The sequence below is a fragment of the Apteryx mantelli genome, chromosome 5 (assembly GCF_036417845.1).
Source record: "Apteryx mantelli isolate bAptMan1 chromosome 5, bAptMan1.hap1, whole genome shotgun sequence".
Taxonomy (NCBI): Eukaryota; Metazoa; Chordata; class Aves; order Apterygiformes; family Apterygidae; genus Apteryx; species Apteryx mantelli.
Genome location: NC_089982.1, coordinates 24,172,513 through 24,199,314, shown reverse-complemented (window position 1 = coordinate 24,199,314; position 26,802 = coordinate 24,172,513). Strand labels below are relative to the sequence as shown.

General features: G+C 36.6%; 1 protein-coding gene across 1 annotated transcript in view; it reads right to left on the bottom strand.

Moving 5' to 3' along the window:
• Positions 1-26,802, bottom strand: part of LOC106492115 (bifunctional heparan sulfate N-deacetylase/N-sulfotransferase 3) — a 69,051-nt gene that overhangs the window by 15,529 nt on the left and 26,720 nt on the right. Inside the window, exons 3-7 of the mRNA XM_013951888.1 lie at positions 25,362-25,516; positions 18,090-18,275; positions 15,271-15,399; positions 2,166-2,348; positions 39-135 (exon numbers count right to left, since the gene is read on the bottom strand). Coding sequence (XP_013807342.1) covers positions 39-135; positions 2,166-2,348; positions 15,271-15,399; positions 18,090-18,275; positions 25,362-25,516 — 750 coding nt within the window. The remainder of the gene's footprint in view (positions 1-38; positions 136-2,165; positions 2,349-15,270; positions 15,400-18,089; positions 18,276-25,361; positions 25,517-26,802) is intronic.

Here is a 26,802-nt window from a genome sequence, read left to right as displayed (position 1 = left end):
CACATAGCCTATCTTGTTGAAATACAATAAACTCTCACCAGTTTTCTGCGGTCCTACAACCAAGAATTTCGGTAATCGATCACAGGTTTTTTCTTTAGACCAAATATCTCTGTGACGTTTGTCATCACAGGGATTCTAAAAAGGGAGAAAAGCAACAACTAAGAATTTTATTGGTAATGATATCTATTACAGTTCTTAAATTCTGTTTATATTCTGTTTACCAATTTTTCCATATATTCTTACTAGAAAATACTATTTTCCCTTACAGTGGAAAACCATGCTATGTATTAAAGTACTATTTCAGTAATTCATAAAGGTATTTGCAATGTAACAAGACAAGAAACTTTATCTGTATGTGGATTTTTGTGAGGACACTTTCAAACAAGCATGTTCCAGAAATGTAGTTTCCATTTTGATCCATTTCTACATATATAGTTGTCCCAGCTCCCCAACAGACACTGGGACAAGATCATTTCTGTTGAAATGTCATTATGTTCACTGAAATTACGCCAAAGACAAATTTGATCCAAAATACTTAAGATATTCAAAATCTGCCATTTGACCAATTACATACAAATAAGAAACATTTAAATTGCTAATGATTTCTCCAACTATCAGTTCTTTCTTTTATATTACTGTAGCAGCTTTCACCCTGTATATACTGCATTTTTTAAAATGAAACAGCAAACGAATTACAATTTAAGGACACTCTATCTATAATTTTCATTCACATAAATGTATTCTGATCCCCCAGTTCAAATCAATACATAACACTGAATCCAAAGGGATTCCTGATTTAACAGATTTTTCATGTGCTGCTTTATAACTGTACCAGTTTAAATTTAGGTTTTACAAATAGCAAACAATTTTTAACATTGTTGTTTGGCAGTACTTAGCTGAGATGAAGAGAATTACCAGACTGCTAGGCTAAAAAAAGTACCTGTATTCAAATTCATGTGAATTATAGACAAAAGACACAGCTTTCAGCATATGCTGGTGAATGTTACTTATAAATTCCTTTGTTAAGCAATTTTAAGTTTTCAGGTCATTCAGGTTAATTCCCATTTTTTAAAATCCATTCTCTCTTAATACGTTATGCAAAATTCTTGACATTTCCCCCACCCAGTTCAACGCTTTATTCAGCAATGATGTGAATTTCAAGCTGTGTACTTAAGTTCAAAGTTCCGATCTGATACTCAGAGTTAAGTGGCAAATCAATATCCAAAACATTTGAGTGAGCAAGCTTAAATACATTTTTACTTTGATTTAATAAAGCTTCAGTCAGCTCAAAAAGGGTATGATCACAGTGAAAGTTAATTAATTTATCAGATAAATGAACCAAGTTTTTCTATGATATTTGGGCCCTTGTTAGTGTAGGAATACGTATATCCACAGTATTCAAACATTCCACTGAAATGACTGAACTGTCACTGAACGTACGCAAAAAAAACCACTGCAATGTTCACCCGCTCCTGCACAGGTTTCTCTTCAGGGACTGTGCTCTTAGCACTGGGTGATTCACTGAATACATGGCGGCGGCAAGGTCACTACAGACTTCAGCCTCAGCAGATATTCACATTCCTGATATTTTCAGTTTGCTCACTTGTGAAGTCAGCAGAGTTGATACCATCAATGTATTAAGTATTGGTAAACTTCTTGCTTGTGCAGTTCTCAGCCTTTTGTGAGTAACTTTAAAATCTATTTCTAGTTGGCTAGTCAATTTTAGTATGTAGTCTTAGTCCCCTTTTCTCTTTGTTGGATGCCCTCATATACTTGGAAAAAAAAGTCATTTCCTTAATGACAAATTGCTAAAATATACATGCACATCTCTTTTCTTCATTCCTGTTAGTTCCATAAAGAGAAGACAGAAGAAATAACATGACATGTCTTTCCCACATTCATAAAAGGCAAGTAAAGTCACAAATAAAATGAATTAAAGATAATTTTAAATATGCATATTAGTGCCTATTAATTTCTCTATCTTTTCAGGGAGATTAAAGTGACAGGGAAAACAACTGCCTTTGTTCAGCTTCAATAAACTGTTTTATGGAACCAGCTAGTAAATACGACCACTCTTCTTTACAAGAAACTGAACCAAAAACCACAACAACAAAAACACCAGAACCATTTTTTTTCCTGATCTCTGCATCAGCAAGCTTGCGTACCTGCCAGAGAGGGTCTTTTTGCTCAGGGAATAGTTCAAAGTACTTGTGAGCCAGCTGAACCGGAGGAAGAGTTTGCAGTTTCAGGTTTGTCCAGGTATGAACAAAGTTGGCCAGGTTCACAAAGGTGTATAATCCCAGGCGGTCATTCCCATAATTAGACAAATGTGTCATGAAGATGCTAATCTTCAAAAAACAAAATAAACAAAGTATACACTGATTCTTTGTGTCACTAGATGGCAGTACAACCACAGATAACAGGAATCTAATTTGTATGTTACTCTCATTTAGAGCTGCAAGACTTTGATCACTTCGATGTAGATTTTACTATCCATGCTCTTCATTGAATTATATCCTCCTTCTCAAGTCAACTCAATGCAATCAATGAAACAAATTGTAGAATAGGTACTATGAGCCCTTAGTGAAGTAGGATATGCAATCCTGACCTGGGGTTGTGTAATATTTACATAACCTTTATGCAAATTCACTTAATAGAGAACACAGCAAAAATAGTACCCAGTTTCATTTAATGTGAAATACATATGTAAAAAGGAATAGAAATGAATATTGAAAAATGTGAATTCTGTTTTATTGGAGGAGAAAATAAGTCAGAGGACAAGAGGATATCTGACCTCTATTACTGTGATTTAAATCTTGTCGCTCTAGTTGTAAGTTTTATAGGATAAGTAACTCATCTCCCAAAACTGCTGAGAAATAACCTATATACTAATGATGTCATATAAACACAGGGGAGTGACAGAATCTTTTAGATAATAGACTAATTCAATAGCCAACACATCAAAATCATGTAACACTGAAAAGCTTTTACAAAACTGTTCTTCAAGCACTGGGCAGATAGTCAAGTTATAGGCAGAAACAAACAAACAAAAAATCATCTGAAGCATGACCGAGTATTCTCAAAGAACTGCACATAAAATATTCCCAAAGAAAAAAAAATAGCTCAACATCCCAATAGTTGTAAGGCTGCTTATATTTTGCTCTTCTAACACCTCACTGTGAAATTCCTACTCAGATAAATCTTCCCAGGTGCATCCCTAGGTCCAAATGCACTCTCACACTCCAAATGGAATGAATGCTTCCAGTGACGATTTCTCCCCAAAAGCACGTATTTGGGTGCACATAAACCATACTGATGAGCAGAGAAGGAATACACAGACCTTAAGGATGGTCTTTCAGGAACTGAGGAAGGGCTGAAGACTGAGATCTCTGTTTCACAAAATGATGTTTTTGAAGTCATTTTTCACTGATGAAATAATCTGTTCTTATACTAAAATCTGCAAGCCCTTGCCTATCTAGAAGTGATTTTTTCCCCAAGTTATTTTCTTTAAATATAAAAAAATATGGAAATGAGTCTGGAGAATTTGGCTTTGGAGCCAAACTCTCCAGACTCATTTCCATTGAAAATAAAAGAAAAAAAAAAAACCCTGAAACACGGCTCTTTTTATAAATAAATCTGCCAATGCCATTAATGGGTAGTTCCTATTTCAAGTGAAACTTGTAGTAAGTCACCTTAAAAAGGTTGATCATGACCATAATTCTGAAATCAGTTCAGGAACTGAAGTTAACCTTTCGTAAAGGAATTCCACCTTCAGTTTAAAAAAGGAAGAAAAAAGGAATAAAATAATTTGAATCTACAGCTGTATTCTTTTGTTTCAGAGCATTTAAAGCACTGGCTTCCTACGACATAGAATTTCAATAGCTATGGAAGTTTTATTTTGAACACCTAACTGTAACATCACACAGTATGTGCAGTGAATGAACACATTACATTGCAGAAAATGTGTTTTATCAATAAGTGTCATCTGGTGACACCTCTTGGCTTATGAAGTAAGCTGAGGGCTTCATTTTGCCTGACTCAAGTAAATGAGAAGATACATACTGATAAATCAGTAGGATACAATCTTTCATTTCAGATAGGACGGCAAGATTTTTTTTTTTAATACTCCCTTTAAGCAATTAATAATAAAAAAAGTTTGCCAAATGTGTAACCTTTTCAAGTTTCCTTTTTTCTTTTGCTTCTCAACACATGAGCAGCTCAGCAATGGGACTAGTCCTTCTCCAAGATACAATTGGAGCATTTCCACAAAAAAAAGTTAGCTTGCTTTCTTGGCAACTTCTTTCTTTCCTACATCTGGGTTGACCTCTGATATTCAAGCCACTTCACCTCCTGGCAATTCCTTACCTGCCAACAATTTTAGCACTGTACTGGAAGAAAAAGGAAGAGAACTTCAAATATTGCTAATTCAAGGAAAATATGTATTATTCTTTCCCTGATGGGAATATCACTATATGTTTTGAGAATATTATAGAGCAGAGCTTAAAAAAATTGATTGGATGCATCATCATAAATCATTTCCAGCATATGAAACTATGTCAGTGAAGGGGAAAAACATCAGAAACCTCTTTCTCTTTATATAGTTATTTTTTTTACATCAAATACTTCATGGGTAATCGTTTACAACAAAAAGAAAGATGATCAAATGCTGGTTGAAAACACAAATGACTAAATCTTGTAAAGACGTCATATTTAGTTTTGTCAAATACACAACCTTATATAAAATTTTATAGGGTAGAAAATGTCTCCTTTACTTCTGTACAATATCAAAAATATTACAGATCAGTTGAGACTACCTTCTAGGAATATTTGAACAATTTCTCCTCTCATGCTGATTCTGTACAAACAAACTCCTACTAAATTTATGTAAAATTAGCAAACAACAATTTAATCTTGTGCTTCACAAGACAAAGAAATATTGCTGATCCAGGGCCTAATTAACCCAGTCTGACCCCTGGCACCAAACAGAGAGCATGACAAATATTAATAACTTTTTCCTCTATGCTTTGGCTTCAGTGGGTCAATACAGATCCCTAGATAGGCTAGGGTAGCCTGAGAACTACTCACCCTTGCTTTCAGCTGCAAAAGGCCTTTAAAACAGACCTGAGCAATAACTAGCAGGAGTCTGAGGCTGTGATGGCCATATTTACATTTATCTTACAACGATCCTGGAAAACTTCCTGCACCAGGCACTCCTATGCGAGGCAGCTCACAGCCCGCAATGCCAACGTGCCAGGCAGTCAGGAAATCGTGAGGGTCTGTTGACAGCAGCTTTGTGCCCATGGAGAAATGTATAAGCAGCTGATCCTCCCATTTCCCTGCCTACAAGGAGAAAATGAGGTACACCTGCCATTTTAATGGCTTTCACTTTGGTGCTGGCCCAACTGCAGGGGATGGTGTGTGGCTAGCTACTTCTCACCTCTCTTTTCCCCCCCAGTCTGCACAGAAGGAGAGTATCTATCAATTTGTAGAGCAATGCAAAGAAGGATGGAAACTCCTTTTATCATTACATTTCCATTCACAGGTGTGCAGTCTCACACTTAGACAAAATTATTACTAAAAACAAAATTACTATTTTTGTTTTTGTTCTATCATTACCATATTCTATGTTTTATTTAAACAAGTTACAACTAATAGGAATGATTACTTTTCCTATGCCAGCTAATAATTACCATGCTTTGCTCTTAAAGATCTATTCTCTTAAAACCAAAGATCAGGAGATACAAAAGGAGTCCTTTGTGGGCATCTCAGAAGACCAAATCTAGTAAATCACACTATTTGTTCAATAATCTTGCACCTCTGGGCAATGCCATGCGATATAAATAGAGCTTCATATATTTTTTTATCCCTTCTTCAAAACGAAAGCAGCTGTGAATAGATTTATGTTTACTTAGCAAGCATTTTAGCCAGTGTCTTTCAGTTAAAAAGAGCCTATTTGACTTTATTATTTCAAGCCTTCTTTCAGGGCATCTCTGCATTTTCTTTATCTCAGCACAAGAAGAATTACCTTTTTTAGCTTTTCTCCTAAACAAACTATCATCTTGGTTGCACTTCAATGCACACTCTCCACAGGATTTAATATCTTTCATGAGGGGACTGAAATGGAATGCAGACAATTTTTAAAATGATGGTTTGGGACTAAACCTGGCCTCTGGGCAGCAGCTCCTTTCTTGCTCCCACCCATCTTCAGATGAGAGTAGCAATGGTGCTTTCCTGTACTCTGCTTTCTCACAGAGCCTTCTAGGCAGCTGTATAATCGGCTCCTTTTAGCTTCTTCTCAGGATCTCTGTAGTCCTTCTTCCCCCCGAATGAAAGGGCAGAGGGCTATTTCTGTTTTGCGCTCCTTCCCAGTCCTTGATTATATTTGGGATTCTGACTAGTAGTGCAGAGATGTAGGGGAACAAGGACAAGCATTCAGGAGAAACAGCTTTTCTCTTTTGAAGGCTCATTCTGTGTTGCGCATCTCCTTGTTATACAAACATTTCCCAATTAGAAGCAATAGCTTCTAGGTCAATAAATTACAGTGAAGACTGAAATTGAGTTGCTGCTATTAAATCACACATTAAATCAGGAAAAGACGAACTGGCGTGATACAATTTATGCATCAAGAACAGAGAAAACAATATATACTTGGCAATTCCTCCCACTCCCTCCCTTCTCATTTCTCCAGATGAGCAAAATGTACCTTGCCTCAAATACCAACTTCGTTTTGCAGATGAGTAGGTTTCACCTACACTTCACTATTATTCTTCTTTGTACTCCTAATCTATTTACACCTTATTAATAGTGGTCCTCACCAGGAGGACTTTTTGATTTGGTTTCAGTTGGTAAAGCAGTAATAATAATAAACAATAAGTAACAATAAACACTAAGCTGTCAGGGTCTAACTCTAAGCTACTAACACAAGAGGTTAGACAGCAGAGAGAAGACTCCTTTTTCAGTGGTTATCTGGAGCCCGTTTGGAAAGCACCAAGAAGGTCAAGGGAGGGCTGAGACTTGCAACGATACTGACCTTGTAAAACAGATTTATTGTTATTTTGGTGTTTTGAATCTGGGACTAGAATAGCTAGTAAAAGAAAATGTTGGTAATAAATTCTTTAAAATAAATATAATAATAAAAATAATTATATAAAAATAATAACAAAAAATAAACTCCATTTCTTAGGGACTGGGCACAGTTCATTTTACTACCATATATAAACCTAACACTGGCAGTTCAACTTGAATTAACTTATATTTTTATATTATTAAACCAATAATTAAGGTACTTTGCCATGGGCACAGTATCACTATCAAATCTGTGCAACAACATTCCGAGGCAGCACTGAAGCCTTCCAGCACAATGAAGTTAAGCACAGCACTCCAAAATGAAGTGAAATTATGATTGACAATTAATTAGGTGATCTCTGGTAGGTGCTAGAAGCAGATGCATTACCAATTTAGTATATTGCTGTTACTTTAGCTACTGAACAAATGTTTACAGGCCACAAGAGTATGTCTAACTCTCAGACCACCTATATTCCAATTAATTTGGCATTGTGTACACTGTTTGCAGTTCTGATATTGTCTCTGTATTATTCAGAAGAGTTTTGTTTCAGGTATTCAGAGACTCCATAACAGCTGTTTTTGCTCCATTACACTCACAAAGTGGCAGAATAATGAATTAGCCTGCAGTCTCTGCTTGAATATGTATTTTTAATAGGTCGAGAGATACTCCTTTCAGACCTGTATGCTACCAGAAAACTGGGTTCAATTTCACAACACAAAGATTCCAACTTGCAACTCACTTTTTTGTTCCTAGGCTGTACTGCTAGTTGCATAGCTGCCCTGGACCTGTCCACTTGTAAAGACAGCAAGTCAAATAGTTAAATTTGATTTACATAGCAGTTGCTCCACTATAAACATACTGGCAAAAGGGAAGATTTATAAAATCAAACAAAATTACATATTTGGTGTAGTACTGAATTACTAATCTGACAACCAGGAAACCTGAGTGAATTTTCAGCTTTTGCACATACTTTTTTTGGTGCTCTCCGCAAACTGCTTATCACCCTTGTGACTCAATTTCCTAGTCAGTAATGCTGAATCTAAATTGTATTTACAGGCCTGTCCAAGAGAAATTCCCAAATGAAAAGCTCTGTAAAAGAAGGGCAAAGTTTTCCTACTGCCTGTAACTTAAATGTGCTTATTGTACAGTGTTCTAAGAAATCATCTCTAATTGGACAGCTAATTCGGTCTGTTCCTCAGCCTTTCCTTGCTGCCTGCTCATTTAATTTTTTAGATTTTGTCTATTCCATCCACAGAATACCAGACTCCGTCTGTTTTTTTTATAGGTAGGTTTTGAAGAACAGCTAGAAAGGCAAAGAATACTTACCTTTTGCAATCATCCAAAATGCCAGGCAAAACTTTTTTTTTTTTTTTTTTCCAGTTCATGGAAACTCCCCGAACTATTGCTGGAGTTCACAAGAATTCCTAAAATGGGCACGAAGGGATGGGGAAGAGATGAAATTTGCATTTCTCACTCACCCATGAAGTGGGTGAAGCCTGTCAAATGGAATCAGTTTGCAGGAGAGCTCAGGCTGTGCTCCCTAAGGAGCTACAGTAGTAAGGCTACAAGGAACCCAGCACATCAGTACTCTTTTCAACACCTTTGTTATCTTTGCTGCCTCTCATCATCAGTATGACTAAATCTGAGGTGTGCAGAGCAGGACAGACAGAAATGCAAAAATTGAGCCTGAATGCCTTTGTTTTTGTATTTTTCTCTGCAGTTCCAAAGCCTGACTGTTCATCTTGTTCAGGGAACCACATTGAGATACAGCAGGTTCTGCTGATGCTCATATAAATTCTCTCATTTTTAGTGCTAAAGATGATAATTTCTCCCTTGCTGCAAGTCAATTACCTTAATAACAGTTCTACTTACTGTAACTTGGGAGAGGTGAAAATTAGAGGAAAATAATAATTAGAACTGAATGCATATAAAGATTACAATTATTTTAAGTTCAATCAGACACAAGGCTTAAACTACTAACAGTCTTCCCTCTTGATCAGTACTGCTGTAACCATATGGAGAACACACAGCTGGCTACACATTAGTTGCATTGTTGGGCTGTCAACCATTTGAAGGCTTTCTCCAAACTCCTCTCCACAGGGCATTTTCCTTTTTCTTCAGATCTGTAGACTCATAGTACTTTGTAAGGAAGTACATATAAGTGCATGTAATACAATTATTGTGTTTTGTTCTGTTTGTTTTTCTTGGAGGTAGAAAAGGTATAGAAGATTTTCATGAACTATTATTTTGCCTTAAACATTCATCTTGTAGGATAGCAAAGCTCTTAGTTTGTATCTTCCACAGTTCAAAGGACATTTTAAGACTGGATTATGAATGCCTTCTGCAAAGTTGAACTGAGACAGCTCAACCTTTATTGGTGTCAGTGAAAACAAGAAGCATAAATTTTGCTTTAGACCATGTCCCTCATGTAATTTGCAGTCTTACATTAAGAAAAACAGGGTTTACTAGATTACTTGGATTTTGGAGCATTTATCTAAATTTATTTTCCATATAAGGATTTTTAAAACTAAAGTTATAGATTAACAAATTGGAGTAAGCTCTAGTAATAAAATCTAAAGAACCAGTACAAAACAGATGCGATAGACCCCATTTAATATTGTTGGTCTGCTTCATAAATTTGATTTTTATTATTGAAACTTTGCATTTAGAAAAACAGTAAGCTTTTCCATACAAAAAAAAAATACTGAATAAAACTAGGAATATAGCAAATCTGTCCTGAATTTGGCCTGTTCTTCTAGGGCAGCATGATGTCTACAAAACAGATGGTATCAAACGTTTAAGAGAAAAGCACAGGAAATTCTGCAGCTGGGAGATGTGTAAAAAATAATTCTCTATGAAAGTTTCCCCTGTTCCTAAGGGTTACAAAGAGTATGAGAGTTTATACGAAATTCATGTTTTATCAACTAGTACAGACATGCATAATCAACCAAATTTAACTCTGTAGTTCAAATCTTGATAAATTCTTGATTTCAAGACTACCTGGGAGCAAGATCCTGATACCATTTTAAAATTCTTAGCTTCACTTATTGGCTTCCTTTCGTCTTCTGTTTCAAGACAGATAACAGGAGTTCCTCTTCTAGATTCTTCATGCAGTTTCATGGATGCTTCCAGGTTTCATCTCTTTTCAAAGCTTGATCATTCTGATTTCTCTTCAGATTAGAGTTTTTTCTTACTCCTTCATAGTACTCTTTAGTCAACTACTTCCAGTTTTACAAGTAAGTTAGAATCTGCACAGTGTTCTAGATGAGCTTGTACCACGGATGTACACAATTTCATTATACATCTCTCTGCATTATTTTCCACTCCATTCCTTTCACAGTGCATTAATGCGTTAAAGGATAAGGAACATGCATATACCTTCATACTATTCCACTACAGGACAATGCGAAAGGAATGGGAAAATCCCACTGACTTTACTGTGCAAAGTGTGCAGATCCTCAAGTTATGGTTATTGATTAGTGTCAAAACATACAAAGTCACAGATATAAACCTTCGTTTTTCATTACTGGCCATGCTGTTTGTAATAATGCTAATGAATTTAGATTAACTAAAAGCAAGTTATTTTCCTACTGTCTGCATAGCGTGGAAGCTAACGCACCATTCGTGTGTCAGTGTAGGTTGCTGGCCACACAGCTTCAAGTTGAACAGGGGGTGTTCAACATGTTTGCCTCTTGCTCTGCAGCCTCCATCAGCCTCATGGGACAGGTGAGTGATCCTTTACTTTTCTGAGCTCTGTGTGAATTTCAAGTGTTCATCTGACAATAGCTGCTCTAATACCTAATCTTGAATAGCTGGGAGCACACACGCATCATTACAGAAAATGCCAAAATATGATGTACATTTCTAAGCAGACTCCTGTTCCAGTCACAATTTGTACTTTTCTTGGAAAGATGAAGGCTATATAGGCTTTATGTTTATGTATTATCTTAATGTGTATAGCTACTCACCAAGACGTTAGTCACAGTTGTTATGTGCATGTTAATGATCAAACATCACTGTTAGATATCACGCAAATAATTTTGCAATAGCCTTAACCAAAAATTATGTTTTGACTTAACCAAGTTTTGGTGCTTAAATCCATAGCAACACATGCACAAAGTAAAACAAGCTCATTCGTATCTTAGGTTTCTAACACTTCATTATGTCAGTGCATTTTAAACTGTCCCAGTTCTAAATATTTATTATACATGTTCCACATCAACAACTTACAGAAACAATGGCTATGCCATAGACAGGTAACGAGCATAGATATATTTTCATAAAGAAGCTATTTGTATGTATGTTCACAGCTGTGGTATCAGCTGTTTCCACTGGCCTCCAGGTTGTTTCCTATAAGGAAGAGTTTACTAAACAGTGGGAACAAGGAGAAAAACATCCCTGCACTTTTACTTGGAACCACTGCTACTCAAAAGATGAAAATGGAGAGAAAACAGAAGTAATACTAGGAAAAAAAAAATCCAGGAACAACATGAAATAACAAAACAGAGATAGAGAGATGTCTTACTGAATCACTAAAGAGTTCTACAACTCATGTTTTCCTTGTGGCTTTGCTTTAGACTTCCTCGGCTGAATTTGTGCAAGTCACAAAGCCTCCCTGCAACTCAGTTATCAAACCTATAATGTGGGGAAAATAGTATCCGTATACTAATATTACAGGGCTGCTGTGAAGCTTGATTAATTTTTTTTGGTGCAAAACATTTTGTGCAAGTTCCTTATATGGTACAATCTTGCCTAAGGGCCACTGAAGTCAGCAAGATCTTTAACAGAAGACAGATATACAAAATATTATTTAAAAAATAGATAGCATGTTATATTACTATTTAGGCTCCTTTTTTTCAGCTTGGTAGCACTTCAGCATTCTAAATGTTTTATGAACACATTGGGCATAGCTGCCAAGATCATTTTACAGCCACTATCAGATCACAATTTAACCAGCAGTGTGGGAAGATAAATGCATACCAAATAAATACAGAGGTTTACAGACGGCAAGATTAGCTACTCCAGCACACCAACTCTTATTTCCCATATAAAATACAACTAGCAGAGATCGTTTTCAGAGCAGGATTTCCTGTGCAGACTGATGCTTTTCTTACCTGCAGGACCTCTGACTATAGGATGCCCTGGGAAAATGGCAATAATACTGGTTCTCATGTCAAAAGCTTACAGATTCACACACAGTTCTTTGTTTTTCTGTGGTTTGTTCCACAGCTTGTGGTTGATTCTAGCATACTACGGGAAGCAGAGCCCCTCTTGCAAAGAGCTATCATTACACAACTAGTGCACGCAGACAAGTTGGGCTTTATTCTTAGGGACATTGATTTCAGTGTGGGGTACTCAGCTCCTACAGCCTTAGTCTAATAACTTGCACCAGGTTAAACCAATACATGTAAGAAAGGCCTCTGTTAAGATTTAGATTTAATTTGCATCCACATTTTCCATTTTTGGGAACTAAATATTTATTTACTCTTTTTTGAGAATATTATTTAACTGACAACGTAATGAATCCTACGCAATGTTTCCTTTTCATAAGTTTTGCATCAGTGATGAGTAATATTTAGAGAATCCCTCGTAACAGAAATGTTGTGTCCTCTGAAAGGCTGCATATATCATGTTAATTTCTTCAGAAAGGAATTCCAGCAATTTTAATGAAAACACTGGAAAGCTCATGAAATACAATATGCCACTTTGCAGTTAGACAAATGCCTAAAACCACTTAGTTTTCATTTTTAATGCCTACTCTTTGCTAACTCTGACTTGCAATTTATGGTCTAAATACATGTAATACTTTAAAAAATATATATGCCATATCTAAACTTTAAATACATTACATGCCATGCTAATGCTTACAAGTTTAGAAACTGTTTATAAGCAGATATTTAAAACCAATGCATCATCTTTTCAAAGGCACTCCTTAAAAGGATTACAACAATTTGTCTTGGGCAAATTTTGGCCTGATATTCATTTACAGTTACCATTAAAAAAAGAGCACGCCTAACTGCTATTCTTTTACCTTGTATTGTATTTGGGATATCATATTTCTCAGAACCACATAATCATACAGTCTACATTGTAATGCACACATCCAAGATCACATCATAATATACAAAAAAACGTTACATTCAAGGATGTTAGGAAGGCAAGCCGAAACTTCCATGAATCACAGAATCACACAGAACCACAGAATGGTTGAGGTTGGAAGGGACCTCTGGAGATCATCTAGTCCAACCCCCCTGCTAAAGTGGGGTCACCTAGAGCACCTTGCACAGGATCGCATCCAGGCGGGTTTTGAATATCTCCAGAGAAGGAGACTCCACAACCTCTCTGGGCAACCTGTTCCAGTGCTCTGTCACCCTCACAGTGAAGAAGTTTCTCCTCATGTTCAGATGGAACTGCCTGTGTTTCAGTTTGTGCCCGTTGCCTCGCGTCCTGTCGCTGGGCACCACTGAAAAGAGTCTGGTCCCATCCTCTCGACACCCTCCCTTCAGATACTTGTACACATTGATAAGATCCCCCCCTCAGTCTGCTCTTCTCCAGGCTGAACAGGCCCAGCTCTCGCAGCCTTTCCTCATAAGAGAGATGCTCCAGTCCCCTCATCATCTTTGTAGCCCTCCGCTGGACTCTCTCCAGTGGGGCCATGTCTCTCTTGTATTGGGGAGCCCAGACTTAAATCAATAATCACGATTGTTTCACTGCTTATCTTGTCCTCCTTCCATTCTCTTCACTGTTTTAATTTGAAAGGCTTGTGCCTAAAGCAACCATATTAAGTCTTGCTGTTTCAGTGTTCTCATGAGATGGTAAAGTATTTTTTGACTAAGTTGTGGCTGTGTTTCCAATATGGAATAAACTTTATGTCCTGCCTCAAAATGTTGCTACTACATTTTTTCCCCCCAGTCTCATTTGCTGGGCTATAAACTGTTAGTTAAGATCCACATATGGCCAAAGCATCAGCATGGTACCAATACCCTCTATCCAAAGAATTCTCCAGATCTCACTTCTGTTAATGCGCCTTGCCCAACATGGTATGTATTATCAAAGTTAGGACTGGGACTAGCGCTAACCTCTAGTAGGGAGACCACGTGTGTTGAGGAAGCAAAGTTTTTATTTCCTAAACTTGCTATGTCCTGTCTGTGAAAAACAAAGGAAAACAAAACACAGTAACTGCTATCAAATATTCAAAACTATAGCCTGAAAGAATTTGAGGCTTGAAAAATAGACCTGTGTATGAATTAGTAAAGTAGCTGAGAGCAAGCTTTTCTTCTTTGGACTTCCACTAATTTGTGGAAGATTTAAAGAGGGCACAAAAATATTTAGGCTACTATTCCAAAGGATTTGAGCAGAAATACCTTCCACTTCCTTCTGTTCTGGAAAACCCAGTCACAGTGATTACATTTGTATGAAACAGTCACAGTAAATTTTATTTGAAAGTTTCTGTTACAACCCAGCTTCTGCCAACACACCTTTTAACTTCAGTTCACTTGAACTTTGGACCAAAAGCTCACCTAAAAGCTTGTCTAGAAGGTCAGTTTTGATACATCTGACCTAATCTGGAGCCATTTTAAACTACTCTAGTGTGCTATTCTAATTGTCAGTATTCTGTAGTTTCATAGCCTATTTTGTTGTTTAATCTTCCACTAAAGATAAACGAGAGGCTAGACAGATTAACTGCGTGGTTCATTTAATTCAGTCTTTTCTTTGAAGTTATTAGGAATCAATAACTGAAAATTCTCAGAACAGATTTAAGGACCCACTTCTTGCTTGCAACTTTCTCAAACGAATGAGCGTTCTTAACATTTATGTTTGTGAATTCTGAAGCACAGGCTACTGAACTTCCTCTAAGTACTTGCCTCATAGTAGTATGAGCTCTTAACACTTGAACACTTTTACAAATTCAGTCTTAGGTTTCTTACTTCATGTAAAAGCAAAACAAAACAATAAGGAGAGGCTTGTTTTTCACTACTAACATTATCAGAAAACCAGCAGTCAAAAAAAAGTGAAGACTATTTCTACAGCTAACAAAATATATGTAATCAATCTAAAACACATTAACTGAAAAAGTAGAAAAGCTCACTCTGTGACCGATCATTACTGTTTGGGAGACCTAACTGATTAGCCTTGAAGCATTCAGTAAATCACTCTTTAATTAATTTTTAAAAGCCATTTCAAAATCACACCGTAGTACTTACTGGATTGAGAACCACCGTGAAGAACAACTCTCCTCCTTGGATACTCTTGTCTAGTTCCTTTGGGCCTCCAGGATATTCCTTATAGAAAATTGTGTGGGTGAAAAGGCCACAAGTTTGCCTTGGAAGCACCTGAGTTAAAAAGAAAAAGGGGGGAAGTGGTTTCAAGAGAAATTTGCAAAACAAAAAATGTTCTTACTTTTAATGAGATAATAAATGCCAGGTAAACAACATGTAACTGATAATGTTCCTTTATACTAATTGCTGTGTAGATTAGCCATTACAACTTCACCAAAAGTTAATAAGGTTCTAGTTAAATTAATATACCAACAGATCAATAAATAGCGTTTACTGAAAGAAACAAAAACCTTTATTATCAATGAAATCATAATGTCTAAAACTTCATCACATTTTGTTTGAAACTGGAAATCCTAATATCATGTTTTGCAATCTGTTCATCAAAGCTTTCCGAGTTTTTAAAGGATTTGAAAAGTGACCTGAAATATCATTGGTTTATTTGTATTTATCTGTTCCACTTTCTATTTAAAAGATGGCTTTGCTGTAATTTAACCTGGAATTTGAAAGTGATTTTTTTTGGCTTGGCATCACCACCAATAATAATGGTATGCTGAAATGTGATGAATTTTGCTGATAATGCTCACATCATAAGAGAGACTAGCTTATTCTCATTCAGCTCTGCTAGTTTTGTTATACGGTTGCAACAGAAAGTAGCACTTTTGCCTAAGCAAAAATATACATTTTAAAATATGTGCAAAGAACAAGTCTTCTGAATAAGAATACATGCAATTAGGTTTTGCATTAGAGCTCTGAAATATTTTCTTTTCTATCAACTTCAGAAAATAATTCACTGGAGAGGGGAGGACTTCAATTATGTCTGTACTTTTTCCCCAAAATTGACAGCTAAGTCACATTTACACATGTTCATCCGTAAATCCAAAATTGGGATCTTTCTCAAATGTTTCAGTCCCATTTAGACACTTATTATATGATAGCTTGCATGTTTTAAAATATGCAAATCCCTTACTTGAAAGAGACTGTGGTTTTGTAGAAATTGTTTTTTTCTTGTGGTTATACGTTTCAGTATTTCTTGGTATTGTACAGGATACTATGGACTCAGACTGTAAATTCTGTGTTGTCCTAAAATGTATGGAATTTTGTGTTTGCTACAAACTTGCACATGCTTTTTAAATTCTTTGGATTTCACTGATGAAATACCAGAACAATTCTTCACAGAGACAGGGAGTGAAGCTGCATGGGACTGGAAATGCTCTGGCAAATCTTACATAATGATTTTATCACTGCATATACTCATCACTATAAACCTGCAGATATAAAATAGTAACACATTTGCCCTGGTGAACTGAAAGCCTGTGATTCCTGAAACGGGTGGTCTTATAAAACCATTCTTGGTAAACTGTTTTTCAGGCTCACTGTCCTTTCTATCAAAACTTCTGTTAAATCTTATTATGTATCTTAAAAATGATATGTTTTTACAAAAGTTTATGCAAAGAGATTTTTGGATATTCTCAGAACCAACCAATCCTATTCAAATACTGTGAACCCTAAGCGTATCTACAAACCTATTATTTTACTTAATGCTAATGCTTTGAGGAGAACAAGCTTTGGTTTAAATCTGTATGGTGCCAATTTTTTTCCTGGATGTCTGCAGATCATTTTAGCTTGCTTCATCCACAAATAGAGCCAAACATTAAAACTTTGGAGTGTTATTATTTTGCTTAGAAAAATGATATCTATGGTAACTCGAGGACAATACAAGTTATTACGTGACAAGCTAAGTGGCAGTCTTATGTTTTGCTAAGGTACTTGATACCCTCCAAAACTGCTTGTTGCATCTGGAAGTATAACACAGTATGCACACTAGTATCTTTCCAATTTGCCACTTTTACACATGCTCCAAAAGAAGGATACTCAAGAGTGTACCATCAAGTATTTTTGGAAGTTGTTTTGAAACATTTTTTAGATAACAATGACAACATCTGAATCAGAAATAGCCTATGCCCCAGTAACTGGATGGTATTAACATAACGCCCTCTACGTCAGTAGCGTGTAATCACTTTCAGCAAATACTGTCATCAGAGCACAACAATACGGATTATATAATATGGAACAGCATATTTGTGTGTTTTGATTTAGAGTTGCCGCAACAGACCAGTTTCGTAGCCTTAGGTGGGTCTTCCTTCCCTCCAAGCTTCTGAACGTTTGCCCTGCACCGAGTTGCCACAGATACCATTTTATAAGTAAAATAATAATACTCCAACAACTCATCACCTGGGCCCCAAGCCTAGCTGTGGGGTTAAGTCACAGTGCAAAGGGCAGTTCACACTTCTGTGTGGCAATAAGGAAGATGAGGGCAACAGTGTGAAGTTCAATGGAAGAAAAAAAAAATATATATTTATGCATAAGATCCACATTCTCAGATGGCATAAACCAGCAAAACTCCTTTACAGTTAATGGTGCTATGCAAATTTAAAACCAGCTCTGTTAAAAGATGAAAGTTGACTTTTTCCTTCTGAACCAGTATTAACAGTAGAAATAGTACAGTTAACGGCATGTTAACTGATAACAGTGGGGTTCCTAGAGGCCACCTTCATCAGCAGTAACATCAGCAACAGATTGATTTTAATTAACAAGATCCTGTCGAATATATCTTGCTATTTATGCACAGCAATATGTACTTCTCATAATGTGAACTTTTAGGATACCATGGTTTTCCACTTAAAAATAAATCATTCATAAAATGGTAGAGCAATTGTAATATGAACATGATAAATACAACTCACCATGATATTTTTGTGGATGAAGCCCCGTCTATATCTTGCAGGTTTCAAATGTGGGTATTCTTCTGTGCTGGTAACTCTGATATTCCAGACCTTCTTCCAGGCATCATAAAGCTGAACATGTACCGGATAGACCCCCGAATGGTGTGGAGCCACTGCATAGCCCATATCAATTGGAATACCATGCTCCTGAAACATTAACAGAAGACTGTTTTAGAAAATTTAAAAAGCTTGATGTTTTGGCATCTCACAAATCCTTTGTTCGGGAAAGATCAAGAATTGGTCTGAAATGCAGATACTGGTGATATTAAAATATGCTGAAGAATATAAGGGAGACGGAAGGTGCTCTAGTGAAGATGAAATACACGGTATTTTAATGCATAAGCCTGTTTAATAAATATTTTTTATGAGTACCCAAGGAAGAGTGATATGAATGTATTTTAGTTGGCTTCTTCAATCAATGCTTAAAAAAGAAAGTTGCACCCTTTCAAGATCCTGAGAGGAATTTGCTCACAAACTAAGAATTTATAGAGAAAGTTACTGGCACATATTCAGCACAATGACTAATATCTGGCAGTTGCAGTCACAAAAAAGTAATTTCCACTACATGTGTCTACACAAGTACTCAAATTCTTAGTTGAAAATCACTGCATTTCCCCTCAAGTCCAGTAGACGCATAAAAGCACGTTCCAAAAACGGTTTAACCATTTTACAGTGTCATTTAAAAAAAGGAGAAAAAATAGCTACTTGTAAAATTCTGAGGATAATACGCAGATGTTCTAGAATAACCTCTTTTATAGCACATTTTGTACTTCTTATTTTTGCAGACTTCTATTATCCATTTTGTTTACATATTGACCCTGCTGGTATTACTTTCTCTTGACATTCAATATATTTTCTTTCCAGTTTCTAGTTTCTGAAGTGCTTTTATCAATTTTGACACCTTTTCTCCTTCCTTTCAGGTTACCTTTCAAAAAAACATTATACTGCAAATATTTCTGTGATGGTCTGATTAGCAGAATACACTCTTTGTCCATAAGATGTTATGTGAAGAATCCTTTCACCATGCTGAGATGACTTAGGCAAACTGCCTTTGCACAACCTTTGAATTCCGTTTAAGAGTTCTTCGTATTGTTTGCATTTGTATCGTCGTCTTCACCATATTTGCTAATTACACTTCATGTGTGAAGATGAGAGGTGGTTGATACTTGGGTCTCTTCCTTTGAAAAAGCTGGTTACTAAGGAACATCGAAAACTGAGTAAGTCGTCTCTCAGAGAACAAATGAGGGCACGACCTTGGTAAAATCCTCTTTCTTCATCTTTTCTGGAGGAGGATTGGACTACTGCAGGAAATTTAACATACTGGATTTTATTGAGCTGATCAAGAGAGCAATGACAAAGATAATAGGATAGACTCTTTGAAAAGTGGTATGCTGCAAAATATGGAACTTTTCTCAGATCTTACATAAGGGATTTCTCATAAAGGGAACTGAGGGAGGAATGAAAGAAGTCTTTCTGACCAGGAAGAAAAGCCTGAGCAGGAAGTTAGTTCTGTAGGAGGTGCTAACGACACACTGTGAGGATGTTGAACTGAACCCACACAATAGTCAGAGTGATGAGGAAAACCCACACTGCCACTCACTGATTTGTTAATAAGCTGAAGATATGACCAGTTCTGGAAGTAAAATGCTTACTTGTTTTCTGTAATAATGCACTCTGACTTGTATGCTGAGGTTGCCAATGGGACTCCCAGCTGTTATGCAGAGATCTGCGGACTCTCACTCACCAGGAGTGGACCTACACTCTCACTCACACACTTAGGCTGCAATTAGCTATATAACAGTAACTGGTTTGGGTAGCTACTAGGTCCTACCAGATTCAAATTTTTGATATGACAGTTAAGGGCTTGCTAATATTCTGAGACATCTAATTCTCAAGAAATAAAAATATAAATATACTTTCTCTGGAGAATTCACATAGGAGCAATACAGTCATATTGCCTTCTCTGCCCACAGGTTTAGGTCTCTTAGCATAAGCCATCCATTTTGTCTTTTGACACTAAAGCTCCCATACTCCTTTTTTTTTTCTCCACCTACTCAAAAATGATGCGTTAGCAGCTCATTGCATGGAAGTCCATATTATAGCAATAAATACAACATACATAATGAATGCAACATGCTTAACAAACTGCTATCGCCTTGACCAGGTACAAACAGATACAGTAATTTAAGTACCCAAGTGCTTTACACAAAAGCCATGACATGTTTTAAATCACATCTACTGCACGACTGTGTTTCCAATCACATTGTATCCCAACCTCTATGAACCTAGAACAGAGCCAATCATAATTGAAAAACAACAAAGGCAGGAAACCAACAGTGCTGTGCTTGGGTGTTTAGAAGTTTTGCTATCAAAATCTGAATAGCTGCCAACTCCTTCCTTCCCAGGTGCTGCAAGCAATTTTCCCCAATACTTATAATGGTTTAATAATGTAATATTAGTGCATGGTTTGTTCTCCAAAACAGTGATCCTCTTGAATCTTGCTGTAGCTTTCATTCCAGAAATCCTGGTCTTTAAAAGAAAAGGTCTTCGACCTAAACTTAGCCACCACATCTTCCTTACTACAGTGGTAAATCCTCCTTGGGTCACAAGTACCATTAGGTGCACAGAGGGCAAAAATTGCATGCTTTTGTACCCATATGTGGATATATATCATATATGCCCAGATGAAGATACACCAATGCATCCTTAATGTATGCCATTTGTGATGAGCTTAAATAGCCAAGATTCAATATTAGACATATCTTTTATAAATAAAATATGACAACTTCACTAACAACTCAAAACAAAGAAAGCTTACAAAAAGCAGCATTTGCTTCTGCACTGGAAGAACATAAGAAATAAGACTTCATAGATGTGAAGCCTGCAAGGAAAGAAAGCTTTTTTTTCCCCCCCCTCCATTTAAGGGCTACTCTGAACCTGGTGTAATGGGGCGTGTAACAGACAGACATGGTTTAATCACATTTAAGAATCTTTTTTTTTTTTTTTTTTAATAAATTCACAATACCAGTGAAATTTTCCTTGACAATTTATGGCACACTAGGAACGTATAATGGGGCGTAGGATTTTATCATCCTGAGGCTGGTGTAGCTTTTGGAATTCTCAGAATGCCTTATCACTCTCCAATAAGACCCATATACTCCATCATTAATTATGCTACATCCACAGAATATGTAATCTGCTCGTTTACATCTGGGTGTGCAGTACATGTAATGCGCCAAAATTGGAATGAGTGAAGTCTGGCCTATTGGTTTTAGTGCATGTGGAGATAAAGAACGGACGCACCATCAGTTACACAGCTTTACATTATTTAATTCCATTATAGATATTTCAGTTCCTCTTCCTTTTATCATCTTCATTTCTGCTTCACTTGAGCATGCATAAACATCATAAAGAATAATCTTTATAGAACATGTAAGAAATTGCATTCTCTAATGTCCCATATAATCTTTTAACTCAACTCTAAACAAATGTTTGAATTTTACATTTTTTCCCCCAAGTTTTAGCAAATGCAGTAATAAGTGTGATGTAATTAAAATCTTTCTTTCTAATTATTAGCCTATTATCTTCCATGTATTAGTCTCCATTATTTCTTAGTCTCTGTAATTCTCAACAGACATTGTACACATTCAGTTTGATAATACATCAGCAAATTCAGCCTCTTTCAAAAAAGCACTTATCTTTCTTATCAGTCTAAATGCTTTAAGCAAATGAAACATAATGAGCAGCATGATACTATACACTGCTTGAGACATTAAAAAAAAATGTTTAATATAAGGTATCTATAAGTATTAGGAGAATTTAGAGCAGTGAAGAAAGTAGGAATAGATTAAGTTACCTAAAACAAGGTTGCATGTAAGTTATTCTAATAACATTTTAATGATTATTCAGTGTAGACTGATCTCAGGGAACGTCTTAGGTCTTTTTTCATCACATCAAAATTACAAGAACTAATTTAATTTTCAGTGGAACTTGCGACAATACACAGAATCAGAGAAAAGAAGGAAGTTTGAACACAGGATTTTTAACTTTTAATGGTTCAGCTAACTGAAATGTCTTCTTTCACAGAAACAGTAAAGTCGAGCTGGCCTATATTCAGTACAATTATGGTTTACAAGAGACTTGGTAAATTCTTTGGTAGGGAGAAAGCTTATACCTTATTCAAAGCACTGTTTTCAAGTAGAAAATTTAATTGTTCAATATTCTAGGTCCATACCTTCCTCTTACACTCACTGAGACATGACCACCAGCAGCAATGCATTGATTTTCATCAAATTCCCCATTGATAAAAACTCAAAACACACACTTAAATCATAAAATTTCCATCAAAATTCGCTAGCTTAAGAGACAGTTGAGAACAGCTGAGAAGGATTTATAATGGCAGACTCTAGAGCACAGGCTTTGTACCACACTCCGCTTTGGTCTTCCAGGTCCCTGTGGGTGGTTTATACAGCTCTGGTGCTAACGCATTTGAAACATAGTAAGATGTTTCCAAGCTTTAACTATTTTGTCCTGCTTCTCTGAAAGTGTATTAGGTAAGGTGTAGTGGGGTGGTGGATGCACTTGGGTGGTTGAGGACATGGACAGAGTAAGGCTGTATCCGTGCTGAGATGCCTCTAAATTTTGCCAGTTGTTAACAGCTCTGTAGTAGCTTTTCTGTCATTCAGGGATTGTAGGGGTACAACATTGCCCGGCCCTATCTCTGCCACTCTAGCTGGGTGGACTACCCTGCAAAACTTTCCCCACTGAAAAGCTTGTGCTATTAAGCTAATTGCACAATACAGACAAAATCTTCAAGCAGTCTATTAAGCCTCCGCTCTGCCTCCTTTGCCCTCTGAAAGCTGTGAGAGCAGTAAACTCATGCCTAGGATTTGGGTTGTGAATACTTAGTTTTTAATTGATTAAACTAAAAAAAATATCTCCATGCTTACAATGAAATGGTGCATTTTTCACCAACTGTAAGCTTTTAGGGTTAGAACTAGATAGCCCCTCACCTGAATTTAACAGAGGTACCCATATAAAACTGTAACAAAAATCAGTATCTTTTTCTTTTGTAACACACTTTAGTTTCTGAAGACTTTGCAACACACTAGATTTTACAAATCTAAAATAAATCCCAATTTTCACTCTCTGTAAATCTCAAAGCAATCCACCCTCAAGCTATCCTTGGAGCACAAGAATTATCACAGTGGACTGCAGCAGCAGTTATTCTAGTTGAATACCATAGCTAAGAGTGGCCAGGAATCATCAAGGATGACTGAAGACTATCTGCAACATGTCGTGACAGGATAGTATGGTACGGAGCAAGTTTCATCCTCACTCCCCACAGTTAGACACTGGAGTGAATCACGAGGGTCCACATCTCTTTCAAAACTTTCTTTTTTATACTTGATATTATAACTTAGGTTTTTTGGTAAATTGTATTATATGCCTTCCCATTTATCTTTTCTCTAAAGAGAAGACTCCAGTTATTTTAAGTCTATTTCATAGGACCATTTCTTAACTTTTTGCATTAATCAAAAATACAAGTCACTATAAAAGTGATCATTACAGTTACCTAACAGAAAATACAGTGCCAGATCATTAAAGCAAGATAAAAACTGGTAAAAAAACCAACTAATAAAACTAAGGAAATTTGGTGTGAATTGTTTTCTTGAAAAGAGTAGCTTCCCATATGCTCAAAACAATGTTTCCCCAGGTTATTTTGTCCTGTGTGTGCCGTCAAGATGAACCCAGCCGTTAACACTTCCCTCGGGTTAGCCAGAATGAATGAATGGCTGGTGAATGAGTGAATGGTTAGAGTGAATGGCTGAAGAGCTATACACTTGTATTGCTGGAACGATTACTTAGTATAACCTCTCACATACCTAGATCTCCTTTATCCAAGCTGTGCAAGGTCTCTGGAAGAGGTATTTCACTTGAAGAACAATTTTGGGGAATATTATGTTTCTGAAAGATGCAGAGTGGACCTTACTCTCCTCTCATATCCCCAGTGCAATTCCAGTAACTTGCAAGAGAGTCACCTTCTTTGGCAGTGATGGTGGTGGTGGGGGGAATGGAGCGGGCAGTGACAGAGTCATGGGGAGGGGGTGCTTTGAGGCAGCCCTGCTATTGCTGCTCAACACGCGTCGCCCACGCTCCATCACCCACCCGCCATTCCCGAGAGTATTTCTATATTTCTGCTCATCTGGGAACAATCTTTCAGGGGTTACCATTCTGCTAACAGCCCTGCATTTTACACACTCTTTAACTGTGAACCCTAAATAACGTCCCACTTTGGCATATTTTAAGGGATTATGGTTTTCAGCTATTTACTTCTTCTCCTACCATTTATCTGCTTTTCTCATGCAAGGTAGAAATAAATTTAAAAATAATCTTAAAAAACAAAATCCTAATCTTTTAAAATAATCTTAAATAATTTTACATATATTTAAAAACAAATATAATTTTAAATTAGCATAACTAATTTCTTCAAACAAATAACATAATGCACTATGTATGACATTTCCAGGTAGGTTTTATTGTATGAAATTAACTGACAAAAAATGAGTAAGCCTGTTTCCCTAGTATCTTCAGACTTAAATATCTGTTCTTATTTTTTCTTACAGTCTCACTCACACATTTTTTTTCAAGAGCTTTGCTCCGAATATATAATTATTGAAGGCAATGTTTTTCAGAACCAATTTTTACAAAGCCAATTTAAAGGGAATATATGAGGTGTTGTTAGGTACCACTGCAGAGAAGCACCTTTGAAAAAGTGGCACACTTCATTAATCCCAACATGCAGTGTTTACATAAAGTCATTTGAATGTTTTGATGGAATATTTATTCTTCTAGAAAAATGAGATTTTTTCAAATCCAAGCAATCCAAGGGTTATTTCAACAAAATTTTATCTAGAAAAATATTGAAAAAGAAGAATTTCTAACAATTTTGGAATATATTCATTCTTCACTCTGAAACAATTTTTCCATTCAAAAATGTTTATAAAATAATTTTAAAAACCCACAAACTTTAAATAAGAAGGAAATTCAAACTGCACAGAAACAGAATTTTCATAGCACCAGGTAGAATGATTGAAAAAAATCACTTTATCCAAAATTTTTTTTCATTCATTTGGACTAAAACAAATTCTACAAGCATTGATTTTCTTACAAAATAGAAATTATGGTCTCTGAATACCTATACTCAGTATAAAATGCAAGAATATTACTCACTAAGGCAAATTTTTTATTGAGGATCATCTGCTCCACCAGGGACGACTCGTTGTGGAAGAGGTGAGGCTGCATGTGACTCCACATATGGGGAAACCACCAAAACTCATCTACTGACCTCAACAACAGGTCATCACCTTCATCTTCCTCCTCAGTGCCTGCAAAAAACAAAACAAAACAAAACAAAACCTCCCCACCCTTGAAGTAAAGCACTTCTATTATATTGTTACAAATGTTTGAAAGTATAAGAAGGAAATCAGCAAAATAAAGCTTGACCAATTAAAATACTAAAGATTTTAAAGGTTTCCAAGTACATATTCCTTTCCCTTAAGTAATTATAGCCAGGTAAAAGACTGCGAGCCTCATTTACATGACATCTTGAACGTATGGAACAACACTTTCCTCTCATTCTTGTGCTACATCAGTAACATTAGCAGCTAAGAGACAAAATAAGAGAAATTACATACAAGACAGTTTAATAAATAGGATAAATGAAAACACTGACAACTCTTTTTTGGTATTCCTTATCCAAATTCAATTCACTCTTCAACCAAACTTCCTCTCCTTTTATGTTACCTGCAGACTATGGAATTCACTAGACTTTTCAAAATATCATGCACAATACAACTACTTTCTCCTCCCTGCTAGTTCTTACCATTCTGAGTATGACTTATTTAGGAGTTGTCAAAAATCTGCGTTTTTGAAGATACTCAATGGCTGGCTGCAGCTCACTGGCTTATTGCTCAGACCTCAGGCCTGTCTTTTCAGGTACTTTTTGGCCTGTTCCTAATGATGTGGTGCCCCAGAACAGACCCTGCAGCAATTTCTAACTGCTATGCTGATTTATTAATAGGAATTGCTCAGGGAGCAGTGTTATAGCTGTGCTGTTCTTCTAGACCTCTCATGCTACAGCTACACCAGTAAATAAGACAGTGACAGGGCCTGTTCTCTGACCGTGAACCAGCTGGTCACTTCCAAGCTCATAAATTCTCTTAGCCAGCAAGAGAAGACAGCCATATCCCAGCTACTTATTGGGAACAACCCCTTGCCTGTGCTCCCTCCCACAGTGCACTCAGGGCCTGTTTGGGGAAAGCAGGCTCACCTGGGCCAAGAGCCCTCCAGAGACCATTCGTGTAATTCAACAGCAATGACACTCCAGTTTCAGTGCTCAGGCCTGTGCCTCAGCTCTGTATAATTTAATAAGAGAGATTTAGCCCAAGTATCTGGGAGCACCTTGGGGAAAGGAAGTGCCAGGGTCTAATTAGCTGACAGATCAGACCCCCACCAGAGCCTAGATACTTATCCTAGTCCCAGTGCATTTTTAATGATAGGCTAGTTCTGTCAAAGGCAGTCAAATTTAAATAATCCCTTAATGGGCTGCCTTGTAAAGAGCGTAGGAGCCAAACTTCGAGAATATATAGCTTAACAAATTGCAGGGCAGGCC